Source organism: Pimephales promelas, chromosome 13, assembly GCF_988280905.1.
Source record: "Pimephales promelas chromosome 13, fPimPro1.hap1.1, whole genome shotgun sequence".
Classification (NCBI taxonomy): Eukaryota; Metazoa; Chordata; class Actinopteri; order Cypriniformes; family Leuciscidae; genus Pimephales; species Pimephales promelas.
In genome coordinates this window covers 22,960,001-22,984,439 of record NC_142781.1, presented here as the reverse complement: position 1 = coordinate 22,984,439, position 24,439 = coordinate 22,960,001, and the positions used below count along the sequence as shown (strand labels likewise).

The window sequence follows — 24,439 nt, the reverse complement described above, 5'->3', positions numbered from 1 at the left end:
AAAAGACTTCCAAAAGCTGTTTCTGCTCTTTGTTCATAGAACTTTAAAAGGGAAGAGCAAAATTTTGTGGTGCAAAATGAAATTAACAACCTGGCATTCCTTACTGGAGACAGCAAGACGAAGATGTCAAAGGTAAGTATGTTTTTAAAGTAATTGTCTGCTATACTAAATTGGACCCAAAAGCTCTGAGCTAATTACCCCGTAAACATGTGCTCATGAAAACAAAAAGCCATTATAAGATTTAGATATCCATATGTGTTTAAGATATATTGCTTTCTAAAACTAGTCTGGAGGTCAGGACCAAGAGAGAAGAGGGAAAAAAAGAAGAGGAGAGTTGTACTCCATCCAGACTTCCCTTATCGTAGCAGCTCACAAGAAGATGATGCCCATTGGCCTGAACATGTGCACTCCTGGAGACCAGGAGCTCATTTCCCTCGCCAAGATCCGTTACAGTCTGGTGAGTGTACTGTATGTGTTGTTGTCTTATTATGCTTGATAAGTGATCTCCAACTAGCCTCTTACAATATCTCCCTTTAACAGAAAGACACAGATGATGAGGTTAAGGATTACCTGAGGAAGAACCTCCATCTTCAGGAGAAGGTCTGAAGCAGCAAAGTCTAACATACATGATTAGATGCTGAAATGTTGACAGTGGTTTATTGGTCTTTCTCATCACAGTCGGCAGATCCAGCAGTGCAGTGGCAGCTGAACCTCTATAAAGATGTTGTGGTGAAGAGTGAGGGAGCTCCAGACCCAGAGCAAAATGTGGAGAGAGTTCAGGCCATCTCTGCTGCTGTCTACCACCTTGATCAGGTACATTAGGCATAAATCCATCATGCTCATATAATGCCATTACACATCTGCCTACCTTGTTTATTTGGGAAACACTTAACAGGTTCAATTAGTTAATGCATCAGTTATCAGGAAAAAAAAAATACCGTAACAGCATTTATTAATCCTATTAGGGATGCACCGATATGAACATTTTAGCCGATACCGATAATACTTTATATTTGAAAGCCGATAACCGATATATATCGGCCGATAAACTTAAATCCAAATTTTTATCTAATTTTGAGAGCGTGATTACAAATACAAAAGTCTCACAATTAAATCCATGTCCCAAGCTCACAATTATAATGATGTTCTCATTATAGTGTTGTATAGCCGATATGACAGATTTGCGCTGCACATGTTGTACCGAACCGTATATTCATTTTTTGAAGAGATTTCAATCATATTTCAAGAAATTCAAAAACATAAACAGTGCTCAACAAGTGCTGAAGGCTGAAGGGAATAATACATTATTTATCGGCTTTAATATATCGGCCACATTTTCTTACCAGGCCGATAACGATAACATTAAAAATGAACATATATCGGCCGATACCGATATGCTGGCCGATATATCGTGCATCCCTATATCCTACATTATGCATACAGTATATTATCCTTTCGGCTACCGTTGCAATGTATGATGATCACACTGTTTGTGCGCCCCTCACAGCTTTTAAGTTTTAGGTACATTAAAATTAAAAGTTGTTGTAATATTTGTAATGTTCTGTAAGATGTTTTGTAAGATAAATAAAACTAATATGACAATTTAGCCGTCATTTATAGTAGGCCTACTTTATAAAAAAATATGCAAAATACTTTCTTTGTGTTTCTCCTACATCTATTTGTAGATTTAATGGGAAAATATATTTATAACTCTGTGATCTTTTTTTAATCGATCAACAACCCTAATTGTATTAGTTTTATTAGTATTTTGTATGAACTCCAAATTGTGATTTATTTAAAAGAGATGTTATCATCTTGATCTTATTTAGTGAGTGTTTCGTCATCCACAGCAAGTAGACTTATAAATGAATACTGACATTTTTTTTATTAACCATTTATTTCACTCTCAGGTTGAGCTGCCTCTTAGGAACAAGAAGATGGTGTTTCAGAAGCTGCTGTCAAAGCAACGAAAGCGTGCCGTAGTGGCCTGTTTCCGAATGGCACCACTCTACAACTTACCAAGGTATGTTCTTGGAAGCCTTTGTATTACTATTCCAACTTTGCAATATACATTCACAGCATTCAATTGACAGTAGATACTTCTGAAAGTTTCCTTGAAAGCTATTCCTTCCTTCCAAATGCATCTGAATGCATTCCGTACTCCCTCTAGTGCAGGGGTCTCCAACACGTTGCTCGTGAGCTACCAGTAGCTCGTGGCCAAATTGGAGGTAGCTCGCCAAGACAATGGCTGCATCCGGAATCGCATACTTCCCTAGTATATAGTTGACGAAAAACAGTGTATGACAAAAGTATGTCACAATTCATAGTACTCATAAAAGAGTAGGCAGATGTACCCAGATGACCTACTACTGTACTTCCCACGAGATTCTGTAGTGTGCATACGATGGACACTTTAATATCCCATGAGGCCACGGGAGAGGATTTGTGAATGGTAGTGAAGCAACGCAAGCTGGTAGGTCACATGATATTGATAACATGGCGAATGTAGTATGTCAAACTACACACATTCAAACTATGTAGAATATTTTTTTTTAGCGGTCATGAAGTCATTATTTATTTAAAGGAAGGAAGCAATCAACTCGAGAGTATGTGATTTCGGACACAGCCGTAGTTTTCATCCAGTCAGATTGAGCTAATATAGACCGTTGTCCCGCCCGCTCTGTTGCAAATCAAGTATTTATTTGACATATCGACCATGAGGTTATTTGTTTTATTTATGAACATGCAGATGTAATTACAATATAACAGCATAACAACCAACAACAGGGGGAAAAAAGCTATCAGGAAGTTTCAATCAAGCATGTCATCATGTTTATCCGGCTACAAGGCAGTATTAACTAGAAAACTTTGTTTGCATCTGGATGATTAAAGACAACGTTTAAGCAAAGAACAGGGAAAAAATATGCTATTTTCATGAGGAATGGGAGAGTGAGTTTTTCTTTACAGATATAGGCTAAAGATGTGTGTGCCTAATTTGAGCCTCTTGGCTTTTCCATCCAAGTTGCTCTTTTAAAATTCAGTACAAATATTATCGTTTCATATTTTAATTAACATTGAACCTGGATTTGATTGTCGCAATCTGAAAAATGTGCAGTGTAGGCTTTGTTTTTGTCAAAAAATGACAGTAGGTAGAGTGCTAAGAAAAATGAGATGAATGAATGAATGAATGAATGAAAAAACGAATATCTGAGAGGGAACCAACTGTCTTCAGAAAAGTGGTATTTGCTTTTCATCTTCCCTCCGTGTATTGCCTAATAAGCTAGTTTATAAGTGCAGCACTTCTTTACAGAGGTTAACGGATAGGTTATCCAAAAATGAAAGATTTGTCATTATTTACTCACCCTAAAGTTGTTCCAAATGTGTATGAATTTCTATCTTCTGCTGAACACACAAAAACAAATCGATATATCGATAGAAATTCACACAGGTTTGGAACAACTTGACAGAATTTTCATTTGTGGGTGAACTAACCCTTTACTGAGGAAAGAGCGCTATTTCTTCTCTTCCATAAACAAATTTTTGTTGTTAATTTGAATCTGTAGAGTTTACGAATTGTTAATATATCGTTTTGACTCTTTTTAGGCTGAAATGGGATGTTTATTTTATTTTTTTAGATTTGTCATTTCATTTTCAGCACATTTTAACAATACCATGATAACCTTACGCATTTTGTTTACTATAACTGTGATATGAAATTTTTTCATGTTGTTTATTTTCTAGTTATGATGCACAATAAAAACAACAGTTGCTCTCGGCCACTTTCATTTTTAAAAAGTAACTTTTAAATGAAGTAAGGTTAGAGACCCCTGCTCTAGTGTCATTCTGTTTAAATGTGTTTTCTTGGTGTTTTTCCGTGCTCCTTTCTTCCTCCTTCTAAAAACTGTGCCTTTCTATTGTCTCCATAACACACTTCAGATACAAAAATAATAATTACTTCCTGAATGGCTATCGGTACGTTTGGCTGGAAAAGGTGTACCATACCTCCAGCTTTGACCGTCTGTTCTCCATTCTAACGGTAATGTGAGACTTAGAGAACTCATGATCCCAACCTCCTCCTCCTCCTCCTCCATTCTCCAAGCTAAGGGCTGAGCACAAGCATACAGTTAGCGCCGCCACTCTGAATGGTCACCTTCCGTTTCCCACGGGTCTCTTAACTTTACGTAGCGACAGGCAGTTTCAGAGCGGGTGGAAGGTTGTTCACCTGATGACAAGTCTCCAAGCGACAATGATCATTTAGACGGTAGCCGTGCTTTCATGGAGGTCCTCATTAAGGTGACCAGTCAGATCAGGCCATGGACTGTACATCTTCCTCTCACACCACAGAATGCACCTCCTTCCCTCATCTTCCTCTTAACCTCCCTCTCCCCCCCCCACTTCTCAGGCATCGCTCAATTAACCTCTTCCTCAGTGGCTATCAGAGACTTTGGATAGAGACAGAGGAGTACTCCTTTGAGGAGAAGCTAGTGCAGGACCTGGCAGTAAGTACCGGGCTGGCATCAGCGCTGCCCCGTGTGCTGTGTGCGCCCGCTGGTGCCTTCTCGGCGGCTGAATGCTCTGCGGCAAGCACCGTGTCTGCTCAGGCGCGGGAGCACGTCTCTGCCCGCCTCATGTACTCATCCTGGCCTGTGTTCAGCTCTGCTGGTTGCGTGACACACTACAGACCGAGGCACAGCAGCCAAGGCATGCATGAGTTTCGGCTGAGCCTCAGTCCCCGCCATCTCACTAGAAAAGCAGTCCGTTTCAGCGCAGCTTTGGTAAGAGGGGCAGACGTTCCCCGCGACGCTCTGATTTGTTCTTTGAGTGTCGTCTTTCTTTCGTAAGTCTCGTTTGTGAGAGTCGGTGGCATGTTCACCTCATGTAGAGATCATGTCTCAGCTAAAGTTTAGTCTGCATTCTAAATTGAACCACCTGATTTGTGCGTCTTAAATATATATTTATAAAAATATGTAATGAAATTTTTAACAGAATGAATTATTATTGTTATTATTATGTTTAATGGTAAACTTTGATAATCGGGCACTCATTGTTAAAATCTTATGAAGACACCCTTTTAGTAATATTTATTATTTGTTTTAATAATGAAACAAGTTCGTTAACATCATGTAACACTTAACATACACTGCAAAGCCATTTCCATTGCCGTGTCTCCATGTGAATTTGCATGCTTATCCTGAGCTGGCCATTGGTACTTGTGTAATTCTGGCGCATCCAACCAGACCCCATTGACCATGCTCAGACCACGATGTCATCCGAACAAGTGTTTCTCAGCTCAGGCTCCGTGGACTTCCAGGATCCAACAAATTTAACCCAGTTGTGCAGCACATCTGATCCAAGTAACATAGCAGAAGTTTTAAAATGTTGATTCAAAGTGGCTTCACGGGACCTGAACAGAGAGACACTGATCTTGATTACATTTAAGTGTGTCTTTGTGTAAAATATCTGCATGTCTAATTTAAACCCTTGTCACAAGATCAGGAAGCAAAGTATTGGAGTCGTAATGCTGAAAATGACTGGAATGAAACTAATTTGCATAAAGTGTCACATGTGTTTATTTCATGTTTATTCTCGTGATGAGGAGAACAGATTTTCCGTTGTGTTTTTAATAAGCTCTTTTGATGTATGTGATGGTATGGTTTGATTTGTAACATTATAAAAGTTATTTGTTCAGGGTTGTGCACCATTTAGAATTGAGAATTTAGCTCCTAAAGTAGAATTAGAAGCAGAATGGGAATGAATTCATATAAATTCATTGTCATTTTGGAATGGTATTTATGGATGAGTGAAAAATGAACATTTTGTAGTTGTGTTGGACACATGAAATGTGTATTGTAATTCAATAATTTCCTTTGTTTGTAATTCTAATTTCAAATTCCAGTTAATCACCCCTTGGGACATGACCATGAACTAAAATTTACACTCGTTGATTAAAGGGGAGCTAATTCATAAATTCTGAATTTAGCATAACACTGGCACTGGAGCAGATGAGCATGGTTTTATTGAGAGAGTGATTGAAGTGTCAGGGTGTGTTAGTGCATAGTCATTTGCTTTATTTTGATTTCAACTGGTGGATGTGCTTATAAAAATATAAATGACTGGTGTTAAGAAAACCAAGGTTTATATATATAAAAAAAAGTTCACATTTGCTTGTGTGGAGTCAAGTTAGAGAGAAAGCTGGTGATCAACAGATTGTGGGAAGTGCAGTCTTCATAACTTCAGTGGCTCTTCCTACAGAAAACTCCTATGGCTGTGGTAGAGGAAGAAGAGGAAGAGGAAGCTGAAGTTCAGCCAGACCCTCTTCATCAGCTCATCCTTCACTTCAGTCACAATGCTCTGACGGAAAGAAGGTGATGTTTTCATATATGTGCTGTAAGTGAACACATGTTCATTTAATAATGGATATACAACTGATTTTCTTACTGTGGTTTTGCAGTTTCCTAGAAGAGGATCCTCTCTTTATTGCATATGCTGACATGATGGCAAAAGTCAGTGTTGGATTGAATCCAATTAATCCTTCTAAATTCAATTGCTATTGTTTCAAAGAGTTAATATTCAATCAATCTAAATTTTCATTTACAGAGCTGTGCTGAGAATGAGGAAGAAGAAGAAGAAGAGGAAGGAAAAGAAAAAACTTTTGAGGTATTCAATTCCTAAATTAAAAAATAATGTATATAAACAGGTACACTCCTCTTCCATATGTGCCAGGTAGGGTTTACCACAGTGTAAAGTACTAATCAGAGCACCAGTGACCAATTGGACACATTCCTTTCCCGGACACGAGTGACTGTAGCAAACATTGACCACTTAAAAAAGCTCTCAACACTAAAATTGGCCCTGATCCCTCTGCTGGGTGTCCACTTTAACAGCCCAAGATCGCAAGGTTGTTGCTTTTACATCGATCCTGGCCAGACAGGTTATCCTTTTAAGTGGAAGCTTGCTTCACCCCTGACACATGATGGGTAGATACAGGATTTTTTTTTTTTTTTACTGTATTAGACTGGAAAAGTTAAGATGCTCACTCTCTGGCTCACTTAAATTCTTTATTGGGATCCTGTTTTGAACTACATTGAAGGCCTACGTTGCTCACTGGTAACTGACAATGAATAATCTATTCTATTCTCTAATCTATAATCTATTTATTTAAAAAAAAAATAATTCTTAATTTTCTGGCTTCTTGTCCATTTGAGTTTAAAGGGATCATGGAAGGTATTAATAAAGGACAATATCTTACTGTTTACCTTATCATCAATGTAATCTGTATTGTCACACAAAACACCAATAAAAATAATTCATATGATGTTTCATGGACTGTAAGCAATATTCTGGTCAATTTTAATGCGTTTGTCTTGGCTCACAGGAAAAAGAAATGGAGAAGCAGAAGATTCTGTACCAGCAGGCCAGACTTCATGCCCGTGGGGCTGCTGAAATGGTGCTACAGATGATCAGTGCCAGTAAAGGTACACTTCTCTATTGCTGACCTGCTTTCACTCCATTCGATTTTCTATAGCATTGTTTGTTTGTTTACAGGCCGACTTGGTCCTATGGTGACTGGCACCCTTAAACTTGGTATTTCCATCCTAAACGGAGGCAACGTTCTCGTCCAGCAGGTAAAGAGCTTGACTGGGTAGATCATATTATTTTGTCCCACAGAGGATACTAAACTCAGTAAATACTTATACTTTATCATTTTTTTTTTTAGAAAATGCTGGATTATTTGAAGGAAAAGCGAGATGCCGGCTTCTTTAAAAGTTTATCTGGACTAATGATGTCTTGTAGGTGGGTGTGAACACAGACCTGCACTGAATATCTATTTGACCCTACTGTGATTATTAATTTTGACAGTATCTCTTTATCTCTGACAGTGTGCTGGATTTGAATGCGTTTGAAAGGCAAAATAAAGCAGAGAGTCTTGGAATGATGACTGAAGAGGGATCAGGTAAGCCAATAAGCTTTATTCTTCTCTATCTGCAATTTTAATGAATACCATAAGTAATTAATGTATTTGATAACAACATCTGCATAATATCTGTCCTGCCATTATACTACAATACAGACAAAAGTTTTGTGTTAAGAATGTATATTTGCTTTTTTAGTACTGTCATGATTGAAAGTGGTACCAGTTCTGGTCCTTTGGCTAGCTGGCAAATGCTGCACCCTCATAACTTTGTGAAGTGCATTGTTAATGTGTGTACATGGAGTCACTGCAACAATGGAAGTTGCAGTATTCTTCTTGTGCAATGTCAAATGTCTATGGTATACCATTAACATTAGGGGCCCTATTTTAACGTTCTAAGCACATGGTCTAAAGCGCATAGCGCTCATAGGCTGTGTCCGAATCCACTTTTGCTAGTTTAACGACAGGAAAACGGTCAGCGCGCATGGTCTAAAAGGGTTCTCTTAATGAGCAATAAACCAATCAGAGTCTCATCTCCCATTCCCTTTAAAAGCCAGTTGCACTTGCGCCATGTGAATTCACTATTTACATGGCGGATTCGCTTACAAAAATACTTCGTACAATATTACAGTCTATTTCAGTTGCCTTAAAATTGCAAGGCGCCAACAATGCGCCTGAACACACCTCGTTTTCAAACCAGAACGGCCATGGGCACACTCAAAAGGGCTCAAATACATTTGCTACAATGTGGCATAGGACATCAAATTATAACTGTGTGCGGCTGAAACTAGCGAAAAATACTTGGCATTGCGCCTGGCGCCGGGTGTATGATAGGGCCCTATGTGTTTTATTATCCAGCAATTCAATAGCTTCATCTTCAAGGGTGAAATGAAGGACCACAGTAGTGTGATGATGCTGTGCACAAAAAATAAAGAAATGTCAACACTGGTTTACTGAAACAATTTTTTTTTTTTTTTTTTTGCATTGAGACATGATTTTCTTGACAAGTCCTCCTCATACTGTAATCCACCCAGATGTTTGCAATTTATATTATTCTCAATGATTTTTCTCATTAGATTATAATTACTATAAATAATGAGAATCATTTCCAGATCATTTCAGATTTTTTAAACAAATTAAATTAATTTGTTGTGGAACAAAAATTTGCACAATGTATTAAGTTACATTTTAAGTAGGGCTGTCAAACGATTAATCGCGATTAATCGCATCCAAAATAAAAGTTTGTCTTTACATAATATATGTGGGTGCACTGTGTATAATTATTTTGTACATATATAAATACACACACATGCTTGTATATGTTTAAGAAATATTTTCATGTATGTACTGTATATAGATTTATATATAATTTATATTATATAAACATTTTATCTATAAATAATATATTTTTCTTAAATATAGTCATGCATGTGTGTGTATTTATATATATACAAAATAATTATACACAGTGCACCCACATATATTATGTAAAGACAAACTTTTATTTTGGATGCGATTAATCGCGATTAATCGTTTTACAGCCCTAATTTTAAGTAAATTCAGCATTAATGTAATGAAGAGATAATTTATATACGATTAGCAGTTTTTTTCATAGAACTGCATACAAAATATGCATTTTATTTAGAAATATTAACCTAGACATATTCAAGGCTTGATGAGTGTAACCTAATAGCTTTATTTTACTAGCCATATTGTTGCCTTTGGCATCAGATAACAAATGAAAACAAATGAAAGGCATCAGATATCAAGTATGATACAGTACATGATTGAAATCACTGCACTGGAAATAATACTAACACCTTCTTTAACTACTGCTTTTTCAGAATGACTGTGTACTCACAACTAAACAAATAAAGCCTTGTCCAATCCCAGTGAATAATATGCTGTATGTGTTACAGAGTATGTGGTCCAACTTTAGTTTCTTTGGTCTTACATTTCATGAAACACGTCTGAAGTCTGTCTCTGTTCACATCTGTAACTGCATGTCCATCCTCTGACTAAAAGTTTAATGACTCCTCTTTTTTCTTTCTGAAAATTAGTCTCTCCATTTGCTTATGTCTGCTCTCTTTGTTTGTTTTCCATCATTTTATACTGGATTGCAGCCAACATGAGAGAGCGGGGTAAATAAAGTTTAGCTACTCATTTCTTAATGCGGTTCCCTGGCATGTTTCCCTTTCTTGTAACTTGTCTCTTCTCCTGCTACTAGTGATATGAATGTACTACTCTTCAGTGCTTGTAGAAACTAATGCATGCCGACAGTATTAAGATACCAAAGCCAGGCTCATTTACCTAACTCCATTTACTAAACTAGTAGACTCAATGGGGGGGAAAAATGTTCTTCCATGTGAACATTATGAATCATCTGTACTCATATTTTGTTGAAAAAGATGAAAACATGTTAAAAATAGGTGTACACTCAGCTAAAGATTAGAGCACAGCTATAAAATGAGCAAAGAGCTTTGCCAGGCCGTGAACCTGTGGCTATTTCACAAAGCTGGTTCTTCACATGACTAACTTTCACAAGTATGATATTGTGTAGAACACAATAAATACAACAGGATCTCCTCTTTATGTGTGCAGTATATAATAATTAAATTCTACAAAATATAGCACTATTTTTGTCAAGTTGCAGTATAATCTGTTTGTATCTCCAGCATACTGTACACCATCCTTGTGAAAGTTACCTCGCTAACCCAGCTTCTTGAAATTTCTGTGTATTAATCGACAAGCTTTTCTTTCTCCAGTCAGCTCTTAGGATGCTGTTGCGAGCCTGCAATCTAAAGCTCCTCATCCTAAGTGAAGCAAGCTCCCAAAATATGTGCTAGTCACCTGCTTGCTTGAGACTGATGTAAATTTGTTAGTTAGTTTTGCTTTAACCATATGGCCCAGAAATAATTTCATTTCTCTGTCATATTTTAAGGTTCCAAAGTACTACAAAATGATGACTTTACAAAGGATCTATTCAGGTTTTTGCAACTTCTGTGCGAGGGCCACAATAATGGTAAACTATAATAGTCTATATATATTTATATAACAAATATAAATATATAAGTACTGTATACATTTTTCTTATTTTTAAAGAAAGTAATATATTTAATTTGCAGCAAATTGTTGAAAAAAACAAACAAAAAAAAAACTCCATGACCCATTCTGGGTCTGACTATTCTTTACTATTTTTCCATTTTAAATTCCCTTAACAGATTTCCAAAACTTCTTGCGGACCCAGACTGGAAACACTACTACAGTCAACATCATCATTAGCACTGTGGACTACCTATTACGTCTTCAAGTAATTCAAACTAAATGCATATGTAGATGCATGATATATATGAAAACAGCATAGCTTCTCAACTTCATTCTGTGGTATTGGTTGTGCTTGTCTTCACCACCAGGAATCCATAAGCGATTTCTACTGGTATTACTCTGGGAAAGACGTCATGGATGAGGCTGGGCAACTTAACTTTTCCAAAGCTTTGGCAGTAGCCAAACAAATCTTTAACTCACTCACTGAGTACATTCAGGTAATGCATATACTCTTCACCAGTGCACCGGTGCATGTTAGATTTCAATGGATGTCTGCATTTCATAATACTGTATTTCCTCTTGTTAGGGCCCTTGTATCGGGAATCAGCAGAGTTTGGCACACAGCAGGTTGTGGGACGCAGTGGTTGGGTTTCTGCATGTTTTCGCAAACATGCAAATGAAACTGTCACAGGTAAACCGTCAGGGCACTGTTAATGTCTAGCTTTTATGTTTTACCAACAGATGATGTCTCTCAAAACTAAATATTGTCCACTTGTTTCAGGATTCTAGTCAGATAGAGTTATTGAAGGAACTGATGGATTTGCAGAAGGATATGGTGGTTATGATGTTATCTCTTCTTGAGGGTGAGTGTGTATTGACCTTTCAAGCATCACAATGGAGCTAGTGAGAGACTAGTAATAGTTATGTGCACGTTACAGGTAATGTGGTGAATGGAACTATTGGTAAGCAGATGGTCGACACTTTAGTGGAGTCCTCCAGCAATGTGGAAATGATTCTCAAGTTCTTCGACATGTTCCTCAAACTGAAGGACCTCACCACATCTGATAACTTCAAGGAGTATGACCCAGATTGCAAAGGCGTTATATCTAAGAAAGAGTTCCAGAAGTCTATGGAGAGCCAGAAGCAATACACCCAGTCTGAAATCGAGTTTCTTCTCTCCTGCGTGGAGGCAGATGAAAATGACATATTCAACTACGAGGAGTTTGTGGAACGCTTTCACGAACCAGCCAAGGACATCGGCTTCAACGTGGTTGTGCTTCTCACTAACCTTTCGGAACATATGCCTCACGACACGCGCCTATCCACCTTCTTAGACCTGGCTGAAAGCGTGCTCAATTACTTTGAGCCGTACCTGGGCCGTATTGAGATCATGGGGGGTGCCAAGAGGATTGAGAGGGTTTACTTCGAGATCAGCGAGTCTAGCAGAACCCAGTGGGAGAAGCCACAAGTCAAAGAGTCCAAACGACAGTTCATCTTCGATGTGGTCAACGAAGGCGGTGAGAGCGAGAAGATGGAAATGTTCGTAAACTTCTGTGAGGACACCATTTTTGAAATGCAGTTGGCCTCTCAGATCTCCGAGTCAGATGCCGCAGAACGACCTGAGGAGGACGAAGATGAGGAGTTGCACAGTTTGCTTGAAGGCTTGTCTGAGGAGGAAGACGCATCTCTTGAATCTGCCTCGGCCTTCACGGCTGCCTGCGTCTCTGTGAAGAAGAGCATGTCTAATTTCCGTCAGATGCTGACATTTAAGAGTATGAGGAAGCAGTTTAAGAAATTCAAGAAGCTGACCATCAGAGAAATGATCACAGGGTTCTTCTCCTTCTTCTGGATGCTCTTCACCGGGTTCTTCAAAGGCATTTTCGGCATCATCTTCGGGTTCTTCCATATAATTTGGTCCTCCATGTTTGGAGGGGGTTTTGTAGAGGGAGCTAAAAACATGAAAGTGACAGATATTTTGGGTAATATGCCTGATCCAACACAGTTTGGGATCCATGGCGATGTACTGGAAGCAGAAAAAACTGAGAGCAGTGAGCTGGTGGTGCCGGCAGATATGGTGCAGATGACCGGTGCTGGTGCTGAGAAGCTGGAGCCGGATATGATCATGGATCTACTCAATACTGGTGGAAAGAAAGAAGGCAAGCATGGAGCAGAACCCGGTCTGGGCGATGTCTGTGAAGTCCTGACTGAAGTTAGTGCCCCTGCTGAGAAGAAAACCCAGGTTTGTATCTTATATGCCGGTTTCACCGACAAGGCTTCAGCCTGGTCCCCGACTAAAATGACTGAAATGAAAATGAGGCTGTGGAGAGATACTTGCAGTCTTTAAAGGAGTTGTTCACTTTAAAAAAAAAACTTTTGCTGATAATTTACTCACCCCAATGTCATCCAAGATGTCCACGTCTTTCTTTCTTCAGTTGAAAAGAAATTAAGGTTTTTGATGAAAACATTCCAGGATTTTCTCCATATAATGGACTTCATTGGGAACCAAACGGTACAAGGTCCAAATGAGAGTTTCAGTGCAGCTTCAAAGAGCTTAAACGACACCAGACGATGAATAAGGGTCTTATCTAGGAGCCTTCGAGTCATGACTCGAAAAAAGATTTGTTCATTTTGATGAAACAGTTTGAATAGGAGAGTCACAAACTCTCATCACAGAACAGAGCAAGGCGAGCATTTGTGCTTATAAAACTTAAACCTTTCTATTTATTTTTGAAACGACTGATCGTTTCACTAGATAAGACCCTTATTCATCGTCTGGTGTCGTTTAAAGCCCCTTGAAGCTGCACTGAAACTCTCATTTGGACCTTATCAGCAAAAAAATTTGGACCTCATTTGGACCTTATCAGTAAATTATCAGCAAAAGTTTTATTTTTTTTTTTAAAGTGAACTACTCCTTTAAAATGGCATTTTAAGTTTCTAGATCACATTTCATTTTCAACAACTATCAAATTTGTTTTATGGAGTTTTTGTGTAGTGAAAGATGTTTGGAAAGATTTCAGTCAGATGAACCGTTGTAATTTTTTTTAACAACGGCAGAATTCCACTGTGCTTTTATCCCTCAGAGCCTAAATTTCATTCCTGTTAAAATGTATTTTTTCATTCCTGTTAAAATGGTTTCAATAGCCAGTTTGGTCTATTATTTTAATGAAATGAAATGAAAATTATTTTAATGAATGAAAACACTGCAGTGTATCATGCCATTTCTATATTTACCAAAGTATATTGTTTTTTATTACACAGAAAGTAGCAGCAGAGAAGCCAGAATCTGAGCCAGAGAAAGCCGAGTAAGTTGACTATTGTAAAAAGATAATGTCATATTTCTTTTGTCAAAATGTGTTTTTTTTTGACAAAAGTTGTTTGTTTTGGTGTTTTTTTTTTTTAGCACCGAGAATCAGGAGAAAGAAGACAAGGTTAAAGAGCAAACGCCTGAGGAACCAGCAGCAGAAAAACCAGCTCCAAAAGCCAAACGTGGCTCATCAAAAGAAAGCGCTCCAGCATTCATGGCCAGTTTCTTTGTAGTGCTTGAAGTCTACAAAACCAAAACTCTAGTAAGAAAAAGCTCCACTCACATTTTGTTGTTAAAGTGGCAAACATGAAAAATGTAAGTTTACTTCTTCTCTGTAGAACTACCTGGCTCGTAATTTCTACAACCTTCGTTTTCTGGCTCTGTTTGTGGCCTTCGCCATCAACTTCATCCTGCTCTTCTACAAGGTGTCATGCAATTAACTTTTCTTTTAACTTTAATTGTGCCTATAAATATGAAGTAGAAACTTATAGTATACAATACATTATAAGTTGCTCTCTAGTTGCTCTCCAACACGTTTGAATATTGCCACTCTAAAGGTGACTGGAGGTTTCGATGACGAGGAAGAGGAGGAGGGATCCTGGGGTGGAGAAGAGGAGGAGGGTGATGAAGATGACGAAGGATTGGAATACTTCATTCTTCAGGAGAGCACTGGCTACATGGCTCCCACTTTGACTTTCTTGGCTATAACGCACACAATCATCTCCTTGCTCTGTGTCTTTGGATATTACTGCCTTAAGGTTTATCCCGTTTCCTCTAGTTTGATTATACTTAACAGGATTAAGAGTGTCAAATCCAGATGCTGCACAACAGTGTCCACGATTCGTGTCCTTGTTTTCTCTTCACTTTAGGTTCCTTTAGTCGTGTTCAAGCGAGAGAAGGAGATCGCTAGGAAGCTTGAGTTTGATGGTTTGTATATTACCGAGCAGCCGTCTGATGATGACATCAAAGGACAGTGGGATCGTTTGGTCATTGCAACTCCGTAAGAAACACTTTTGGCATTATCTTAGGCTCAAGTGATTTGGTCAATCGGATCACAAGTAGATGATGGAGACACATTCCGGTTTACACCTGGTGTTTTAATCTTTCTCTTTTGTCCATTTTCAACCACTTCTGTCCTGATTTTTTCGAGGGAAGGGTCTAGGGGTGGGTAAATGTATGAGATTTTTCAGATCTTTCAATCTAATGGATTAAAAACAGTAAGCTTGCATAATGTACAATGCGACTAGAGACGGCGCAAAAAACATACGGAGAGCAGCAACTTTTGTTTCTGCTCTAATAGCTGCAAGACCATGGCAAACGCTGTGAGTGTGTGTTAGAAATCAGTTGTGAATGTGCCAGTGGTGGAGAAAGTACTGAATCTCAGTACGTAAGTAAAAGTACAAATAACCAGATAAATATTTACTTTAGTAAAAGTAGAAGTAACACAATGACAACCATACTTAAGTAAAAAGTAAAAAGTACCTGATTTTAAATGTACTTTAAGTATTAAAAGTAAAAGTACTTGCATAATTAATTTTCCTAATGTCTATTTTCTAATGATTAATAAAACATTTAATTCTAACTCATTCAACCTAATACTCCTATAATGATGTTCAATAATGATGGAAAAAAAATGTCACCATTTTCTGAAACAAGCTTGCAATTAGGCAATATACACATCATGCTTATCCTTACTATATGTTAATAACTATGGCAGTAAACACGATTAATTTATGGTGTAATTCTGAACCTCTTGGCTTGCCATAATCCTAACCAAACGTATACTACACACGGTGCGTTTCCTATGCATGTAAAATGCGAGACGCATTTAGTGTGACCGGGTTGATGTATCTAGAGCCTCCATTTTTGCACTCAGTTCTAAGTCCCATGGCCCTCTATCAGAATCCAGAGTTTCAAGAAGATCAGAGAAACTCAAAATTTCGACCCCAAAAAAAAACAAAAAACGACAGTGGTACCCCTTTCGGTTTTTTTTTTTGGGCGAAAAATTAAGTTTCTCCAATCTTCTCAAAACTCTGGATTCTGATATAGGGCGATGAGACTTAGACCTGAGTGCAGAAATGGAGGCTCTAGCCCCTTCCAGAGCTGAGATATCGAAACTCAAAAAATAGACCCCCCCAAAAAAACGACAGTGGTACCCCTTTCGTTTTTAGTTTTTTTTTCGGGCGAAAAATTAAGTTTCTCCAATCTTCTCAAAACTCTGGATTCTGATAGAGGGCCATGAAACTTAAACCTGACTGCAAAAATGGAAGCTCTAGACCCTTCCAGAGCTGAGATATCGAAACTCAAAAATTCGACCCAAAAAAAAAACGTCAGTGGTACCCCTTTCATTTTTTTTTTTCGGGCGAAAAATTAAATTTCTCCAATCTTCTCAAAACTCGGGATTCTGATAGAGGGCCATGAGACTTAAACCTGAGTGCAAAAATGGAGGCTCTAGACCCTTCCAGAGCTGAGATATTGAAACTCAAAAATTTGACCCCAAAAAAAAAACGACAGTGGTACCCCTTTCGTTTTTTTTTTTTCGGGCGAAAAATTAAGTTAAGAAGATTGGAAAAGAAGACCCGGGCCGCCAGTTGCCCATCCCTGCTCTAGACCCTTCCAGAGCTGAGATATCGAAACTCAAAAATTCGACCCGAAAAAAAAACGACAGTGGTACCCCTTTCGTGTTTTTTTTTTCGGGCGAAAAATTAAATTTCTCCAATCTTTTCAAAACTCTGGATTCTGATAGAGGGCCATGAGACTTAGACCTGACTGCAAAAATGGAGGCTGTAGACCCTTCCAGAGCTGAGATATCGAAATTAAAAAATTCGACCCAAAAAAAAAAACGACAGTGGTACCCCTTTCGTTTTTTTTTTTTCGGGCGAAAAATTAAGTTTCTCCAATCTTCTCAAAACTCAGGATTCTGATAGAGGGCCATGAGACTTAAACCTGAGTGCAAAAATGGAGGCTGTAGACCCTTCCAGAGCCGAGATATCGAAACTCAAAAATTTGACCCCAAAAAAAACGACAGTGGTAGGCTACCCCTTTCGTTTTTGTTTTTTTTTTCGGGCGAAAAATTACGTTTCTCCAATCTTCTCAAAACTCTGGATTCTGATAGAGGGCCATGAGACTTAGACCTGAGTGCAAAAATGGAGGCTCTAAACCCTTCCAGAGCTGAGATATCAAAACTCAAAAATTCGACCCAAAAAAAAAAAAACGACAGTGGTACTCCTTTCGTTTTTTGTTTTTTTTCGGGCGAAAAATTTAATTTCTCCAATCTTCTCAAAACTCTGGATTCTGATAGAGGGCGATGAGACTTAGACCTGAGTGCAGAAATGGAGGCTCTAGACCAGGGGTCTCAAACTCAAATTAACTGGGGGCCGCTGGAGATAGAGTCTGGGTCAGGCCGGGCCGCATCAAGTATTCAAAAAAAAAAAAATGTATTTAAGTATTCCAAAAATGGAACAACTGACGTTAACGTTTCTTCTGAACTGTTCCTCTGAATTTGAACATTCCTTTCTGTACACGATTGGTTCTTCATGAGGTGTCCTTCTGACAGTTGAAGTTAATTTTAACTTTCTGTCTTTTTCTTATACACAACATCTTTGTGATAATAGTCATATTTGCTTTTTATTTTCTTTATACAACACTATTTTATTGAATGTTTTTTTTTCCCCCGAAAGGCACATTTCCTTTTATTATACTTAGAAAAACAATTACTGCTTTTGAAATACAAATAATTTTTTCTACACATGTATAGTGTCACAGGCAAATTACTGACTTTGCACATATCAAAGCAAACCTTCTTATCAACCTGTTGGACCAAGTTAAGTACATGAACTAGTTCAAAGTTCAGTTCACAAATTTTAAAATGAACTAGTTCAGTTCATATTTCAAAAATGAACTAGTTAGTTCTTTTATATGTTGCTGCGAGCTTCTTTTTTATTATTAGGCTATTATTATTATTATTGCCACAGAATATACAACCACAGATAACAATCATTTTATCGATGGGCAAAGTTTGCACAGACATGTAAGATTTTCCCATCCTCACCGACCTCATAAAACCCTTTTAAATGATCTTACGACGCCTCCTCGCTCCTCCGTTCACAGACACTTGAATAAACTAGTTCACTAACGTTCATCAGGCAGTAATACAGTAGGCTACGTTCAGTTCACGTTCGCCCAAAATATGAACGAGTTCATTGAACGCGTTCAGACACAACACATATTACAAGCTCAAAATGATTATTCTCACATTGTTTTAGAGCAGCAGGGGTAACCAACACGTCGCTCGCGAGCTATCAGTTAGCTGTGGCCTGATTTGGTGGTGGTAGCTCGCCTGTTCACATATCGCGCTTATATATTTTGCACGCTCAAGTACGTTTCAGATGTAGGCGCGCATCAAGCACCCAGCGCGCTCATAATTGCAGCGACGCGCTCATTTTTTCCAGGCGCAGTATATTTGTACTTCGTGGTTGTCTATGACAACTGACAACAAACCCTCCGTAAGCTGTCACGAGACTATATATGGTAGCCCATAAGGGATAAAAATAATAATAAAAAAAACGCGGCAAACGCAACGGCGGACCGCACTAACATTACATTTTAATATCAAGTAGGGGGCCACAAAATATCATCCCGCGGGCCGCGAGTTTGAGACCTCTGGGCTAGAGCCTCCATTTTTGCAGTCAGGTCTAAGTCTCATGGCCCTCTATCAGAATCCAGAGATTTGGGAAGATTGGAGAAACTTAATTTTTCGCCCGAAAAAAAAACAAAAAACGTAAGGGGTACCACTGTCGTTTTTTTTTCGGGCCGAATTTTTGAGTTTTGATATCTCAGCTCTGGAAGGGGCTAGAGCCTCCATTTTTGCACTCAGGTCTAAGTCTCATGGCCCTCTATCAGAATCCAGAGTTTTGGGAAGATTGGAGAAACTTAATTTTTCGCCCAAAAAAAAAAACGTAAGGGGTACCACTGTCGTTTTTTTTTCGGGCCGAATTTTTGAGTTTCGATATCTCAGCTCTGGAAGGGGCTAGAGCCTCCATTTTTGCATTCAGGTCTAAGTCTCATGGCCCTCTATCAGAATCCAGAGTTTTGGGAAGATTGGAGAAACTTAATTTTTCGCCCAAAAAAAAAAAACGTAAGGGGTACCACTGTCGGTTTTTTTTCGGGCCGAATTTTTGAGTTTCGATATCTCAGCTCTGGAAGGGGCTAGAGCCTCCATTTTTGCACTCAGGTCTAAGTCTCATGGCCCTCTATCAGAATCCAGAGTTTTGGGAAGATTGGAGAAACTCAATTTTTTGCCCAAAAATAAAAACGTAAGGGGTACCACTGTCGTTTTTTTTTTCGGGCCGAATTTTTGAGTTTCGATATCTCAGCTCTGGAAGGGGCTAGAGCCTCCATTTTTGCACTCAGGTCTAAGTCTCATGGCCCTCTATCAGAATCCAGAGTTTTGGGAAGATTGGAGAAACTTAATTTTTCGCCCAAAAAAAAAAAACGTAAGGGGTACCACTGTCGTTTTTTTTTCGGGCCGAATTTTTGAGTTTCGATATCTCAGCTCTAGAAGGGGCTAGAGCCTCCATTTTTGCACTCAGGTCTAAGTCTCATGGCCCTCTATCAGAATCCAGAGTTTTGGGAAGATTGGAGAAACTTAATTTTTCGCCCCCCAAAAAAAAACGTAAGGGGTACCACTGTCTTTTTTTTTCGGGCCGAATTTTGATTTTCGATATCTCAGCTCTGGAAGGGGCTAGAGCGTCCATTTTTGCAATTAGGTCTAAGTCTCATGGCCCTCTATCAGAATCCAGAGTTTTGGGAAGATTGGAGAAACTTAATTTTTCGCCCAAAAAAAAAAAAACGTAAGGGGTACCACTGTCTTTTTTTTTTCGGGCCGAATTTTTGAGTTTCGATATCTCAGCTCTGGAAGGGGCTAGAGCCTCCATTTTTGCATTTAGGTCTAAGTCTCATGGCCCTCTATCAGAATCCAGAGTTTTGGGAAGTTTGGAGAAACTTAATTTTTCACCCAAAAAAAAAAAACGTAAGGGGTACCACTGTCGTTTTTTTTTTCGGGCCGAATTTTTGAGTTTCAATATCTCAGCTCTGGAAGGGGCTAGAGCCTCCATTTTTGCACTCAGGTCCAAGTATCATGGCCCTCTATCAGAATCCAGAGTTTTGGGAAGATTGGAGAAACTTAATTTTTCGCCCAAAAAACAAAAACGTAAGGGGTACCACTGTCGTTTTTTTTTCGGGCCGAATTTTTGAGTTTCGATATCTCAGCTCTGGAAGGGGCTAGAGCCTCCATTTTTGCACTCAGGTCTAAGTCTCATGGCCCTCTATCAGAATCCAGAGTTTTGGGAAGATTGGAGAAACTTAATTTTTTGCCCAAAAAAAAAAAACGTAAGGGGTACCACTGTCGTTTTTTTTTCGGGCCGAATTTTTAGATTTTAGATATCTCAGCTCTGGAAGGGGCTAGAGCGTCCATTTTTGCATTTAGGTCTAAGTCTCATGGCCCTCTATCAGAATCCAGAGTTTTGGGAAGATTGGAGAAACTTAATTTTTCGCCCCAAAAAAAAAACGTAAGGGGTACCACTGTCGTTTTTTTTTCGGGCCGAATTTTTGAGTTTCGATATCTCAGCTCTGGAAGGGGCTAGAGCCTCCATTTTTGCACTCAGGTCTAAGTCTCATGGCCCTCTATCAGAATCCAGAGTTTTGGGAAGATTGGAGAAACTTAATTTTTTGCCCAAAAATAAAAACGTAAGGGGTACGTACCACTGTCGTTTTTTTTTCGGGCCGAATTTTTGAGTTTCGATATCTCAGCTCTGGAAGGGGCTAGAGCCTCCATTTTTGCACTCAGGTCTAAGTCTCATGGCCCTCTATCAGAATCCAGAGTTTTGGGAAGATTGGAGAAACTTAATTTTTCGCCCCAAAAAAAAAAACGTAAGGGGTACCACTGTCGTTTTTTTTCGGGCCGAATTTTTGAGTTTCGATATCTCAGCTCTGGAAGGGGCTAGAGCCTCCATTTTTGCACTCAGGTCTAAGTCTCATGGCCCTCTATCAGAATCCAGAGTTTTGGGAAGATTGGAGAAACTTAATTTTTTGCCCAAAAAAAAAAACGTAAGGGGTACCACTGTCGTTTTTTTTTTCGGGCCGAATTTTTGAGTTTCGATATCTCAGCTCTGGAAGGGGCTAGAGCCTCCATTTTTGCACTCAGGTCTAGGTCTCATGGCCCTCTATCAGAATCCAGAGTTTTGGGAAGATTGGAGAAACTTAATTTTTCGCCCCAAAAAAAAAACGTAAGGGGTACCACTGTCGTTTTTTTTTTGGGCCGAATTTTTGAGTTTCGATATCTCAGCTCTGGAAGGGGCTAGAGCCTCCATTTTTGCACTCAGGTCTAAGTCTCATGGCCCTCTATCAGAATCCAGAGTTTTGGGAAGATTGGAGAAACTTAATTTTTCGCCCAAAAAAAAAAACGTAAGGGGTACCACTGTCTTTTTTTTTTTTGGGCCGAATTTTTGAGTTTCGATATCTCAGCTCTGGAAGGGGCTAGAGCCTCCATTTTTGCACTCAGGTCTAAGTCTCATGGCCCTCTATCAGAATCCAGAGTTTTGGGAAGATTGGAGAAACTTAATTTTTCGCCCCCCAAAAAAAACGTAAGGGGTACCACTGTCGTTTTTTTTTCGGGCCGAATTTTTGAGTTTCGATATCTCAGCTCTGGAAGGGGCTAGAGCCTCCATTTTTGCACTCAGGTCTAAGTCTCATGGCCCTCTATCAGAATCCAGAGTTTTGGGAAGATTGGAGAAACTTAATTTTTCGCCCAAAAAAAAAAAACGTAAGGGGTACCACTGTCGTTTTTTTTTCGGGCCGAATTTTTGATTTTCGATATCTCAGCTCTGGAAGGGGCTAGAGCGTCCATTTTTGCATTTAGGTCTAAGTCTCATGGCCCTCTATCAGAATCCAGAGTTTTGGGAAGATTGGAGAAACTTAATTTTTCGCCCAAAAAAAAAACGTAAGGGGTACCACTGTCGTTTTTTTTTCGGGCCGAATTTTTGAGTTTCGATATCTCAGCTCTGGAAGGGGCTAGAGCCTCCATTTTTGCATTCAGGTCTAAGTCTCATGGCCCTCTATCAGAATCCAGAGTTTTGGGAAGATTGGAGAAACTTAATTTTTGCGCCCAAAAAAAAAAAACGTAAGGGGTACCACTGTCGTTTTTTTTTCGGGCCGAATTTTTGAGTTTCGATATCTCAGCTCTGGAAGGGGCTAGAGCCTCCATTTTTGCACTCAGGTCTAAGTCTCATGGCCCTCTATCAGAATCCAGAGTTTTGGGAAGATTGGAGAAACTTAATTTTTCGCCCAAAAAAAACAAAACGTAAGGGGTACCACTGTCGTTTTTTTTTTCGGGCCGAATTTTTGAGTTTCGATATCTCAGCTCTAGAAGGGGCTAGAGCCTCCATTTTTGCACTCAGGTCTAAGTCTCATGGCCCTCTATCAGAATCCAGAGTTTTGGGAAGATTGGAGAAACTTAATTTTTCGCCCCCAAAAAAAAACGTAAGGGGTACCACTGTCGTTTTTTTTTCGGGCCGAATTTTTGATTTTCGATATCTCAGCTCTGGAAGGGGCTAGAGCGTCCATTTTTGCATTTAGGTCTAAGTCTCATGGCCCTCTATCAGAATCCAGAGTTTTGGGAAGTTTGGAGAAACTTAATTTTTCGCCCAAAAAAAAAAACGTAAGGGGTACCACTGTCGTTTTTTTTTCGGGCCGAATTTTTGAGTTTCGATATCTCAGCTCTGGAAGGGGCTAGAGCCTCCATTTTTGCATTCAGGTCTAAGTCTCATGGCCCTCTATCCGAATCCAGAGTTTTGGGAAGATTGGAGAAATTAATTTTTCGCCCAAAAAAAAAAAACGTAAGGGGTACCACTGTCTTTTTTTTTTCGGGCCGAATTTTTGAGTTTCGATATCTCAGCTCTGGAAGGGGCTAGAGCCTCCATTTTTGCACTCAGGTCTAAGTCTCATGGCCCTCTATCAGAATCCAGAGTTTTGGGAAGATTGGAGAAACTTAATTTTTTGCCCAAAAATAAAAACGTAAGGGGTACCACTGTCGTTTTTTTTTTCGGGCCGAATTTTTGAGTTTCGATATCTCAGCTCTGGAAGGGGCTAGAGCCTCCATTTTTGCACTCAGGTCTAAGTCTCATGGCCCTCTATCAGAATCCAGAGTTTTGGGAAGATTGGAGAAACTTAATTTTTCGCCCAAAAAAAAAAACGTAAGGGGTACCACTGTCTTTTTTTTTTTTTGGGCCGAATTTTTGAGTTTCGATATCTCAGCTCTGGAAGGGGCTAGAGCCTCCATTTTTGCACTCAGGTCTAAGTCTCATGGCCCTCTATCAGAATCCAGAGTTTTGGGAAGATTGGAGAAACTTAATTTTTCGCCCCCCAAAAAAAACGTAAGGGGTACCACTGTCGTTTTTTTTTCGGGCCGAATTTTTGAGTTTCGATATCTCAGCTCTGGAAGGGGCTAGAGCCTCCATTTTTGCACTCAGGTCTAAGTCTCATGGCCCTCTATCAGAATCCAGAGTTTTGGGAAGATTGGAGAAACTTAATTTTTCGCCCAAAAAAAAAAAACTTAAGGGGTACCACTGTCGTTTTTTTTTCGGGCCGAATTTTTGATTTTCGATATCTCAGCTCTGGAAGGGGCTAGAGCGTCCATTTTTGCATTTAGGTCTAAGTCTCATGGCCCTCTATCAGAATCCAGAGTTTTGGGAAGATTGGAGAAACTTAATTTTTCGCCCAAAAAAAAAACGTAAGGGGTACCACTGTCGTTTTTTTTTCGGGCCGAATTTTTGAGTTTCGATATCTCAGCTCTGGAAGGGGCTAGAGCCTCCATTTTTGCATTCAGGTCTAAGTCTCATGGCCCTCTATCAGAATCCAGAGTTTTGGGAAGATTGGAGAAACTTAATTTTTGCGCCCAAAAAAAAAAAACGTAAGGGGTACCACTGTCGTTTTTTTTTCGGGCCGAATTTTTGAGTTTCGATATCTCAGCTCTGGAAGGGGCTAGAGCCTCCATTTTTGCACTCAGGTCTAAGTCTCATGGCCCTCTATCAGAATCCAGAGTTTTGGGAAGATTGGAGAAACTTAATTTTTCGCCCAAAAAAAACAAAACGTAAGGGGTACCACTGTCGTTTTTTTTTTCG

At 39.2% G+C, this 24,439-nt stretch overlaps 1 protein-coding gene across 7 annotated transcripts in view; it reads left to right on the top strand.

The window, feature by feature from the left end:
* ryr3 (ryanodine receptor 3) overlaps window positions 1–24,439 on the top strand; it is a 110,447-nt gene that overhangs the window by 59,826 nt on the left and 26,182 nt on the right. For 2 of the 7 annotated variants that reach the window (XM_089118654.1, XM_089118649.1), the window contains 25 exons: window positions 40–132; window positions 287–457; window positions 541–600; window positions 679–813; window positions 1,911–2,023; window positions 4,403–4,775; window positions 6,253–6,365; window positions 6,452–6,503; window positions 6,598–6,657; window positions 7,376–7,475; window positions 7,546–7,625; window positions 7,718–7,794; window positions 7,881–7,954; window positions 10,036–10,053; window positions 10,854–10,934; window positions 11,134–11,222; window positions 11,326–11,454; window positions 11,544–11,648; window positions 11,739–11,820; window positions 11,896–13,196; window positions 14,216–14,259; window positions 14,358–14,523; window positions 14,600–14,686; window positions 14,819–15,019; window positions 15,131–15,261. In XM_089118654.1, coding sequence (XP_088974780.1) covers window positions 40–132; window positions 287–457; window positions 541–600; window positions 679–813; window positions 1,911–2,023; window positions 4,403–4,775; window positions 6,253–6,365; window positions 6,452–6,503; window positions 6,598–6,657; window positions 7,376–7,475; window positions 7,546–7,625; window positions 7,718–7,794; window positions 7,881–7,954; window positions 10,036–10,053; window positions 10,854–10,934; window positions 11,134–11,222; window positions 11,326–11,454; window positions 11,544–11,648; window positions 11,739–11,820; window positions 11,896–13,196; window positions 14,216–14,259; window positions 14,358–14,523; window positions 14,600–14,686; window positions 14,819–15,019; window positions 15,131–15,261 — 3,935 coding nt within the window. Of the gene's footprint in view, window positions 1–39; window positions 133–286; window positions 458–540; window positions 601–678; window positions 814–1,910; window positions 2,024–3,936; window positions 4,037–4,402; window positions 4,776–6,252; window positions 6,366–6,451; window positions 6,504–6,597; window positions 6,658–7,375; window positions 7,476–7,545; window positions 7,626–7,717; window positions 7,795–7,880; window positions 7,955–10,035; window positions 10,054–10,853; window positions 10,935–11,133; window positions 11,223–11,325; window positions 11,455–11,543; window positions 11,649–11,738; window positions 11,821–11,895; window positions 13,197–14,215; window positions 14,260–14,357; window positions 14,524–14,599; window positions 14,687–14,818; window positions 15,020–15,130; window positions 15,262–24,439 lie in introns of all 7 variants that reach the window. The other 5 variants (XM_089118656.1, XM_089118650.1, XM_089118655.1 and 2 more) reach the window with 3 other exon arrangements.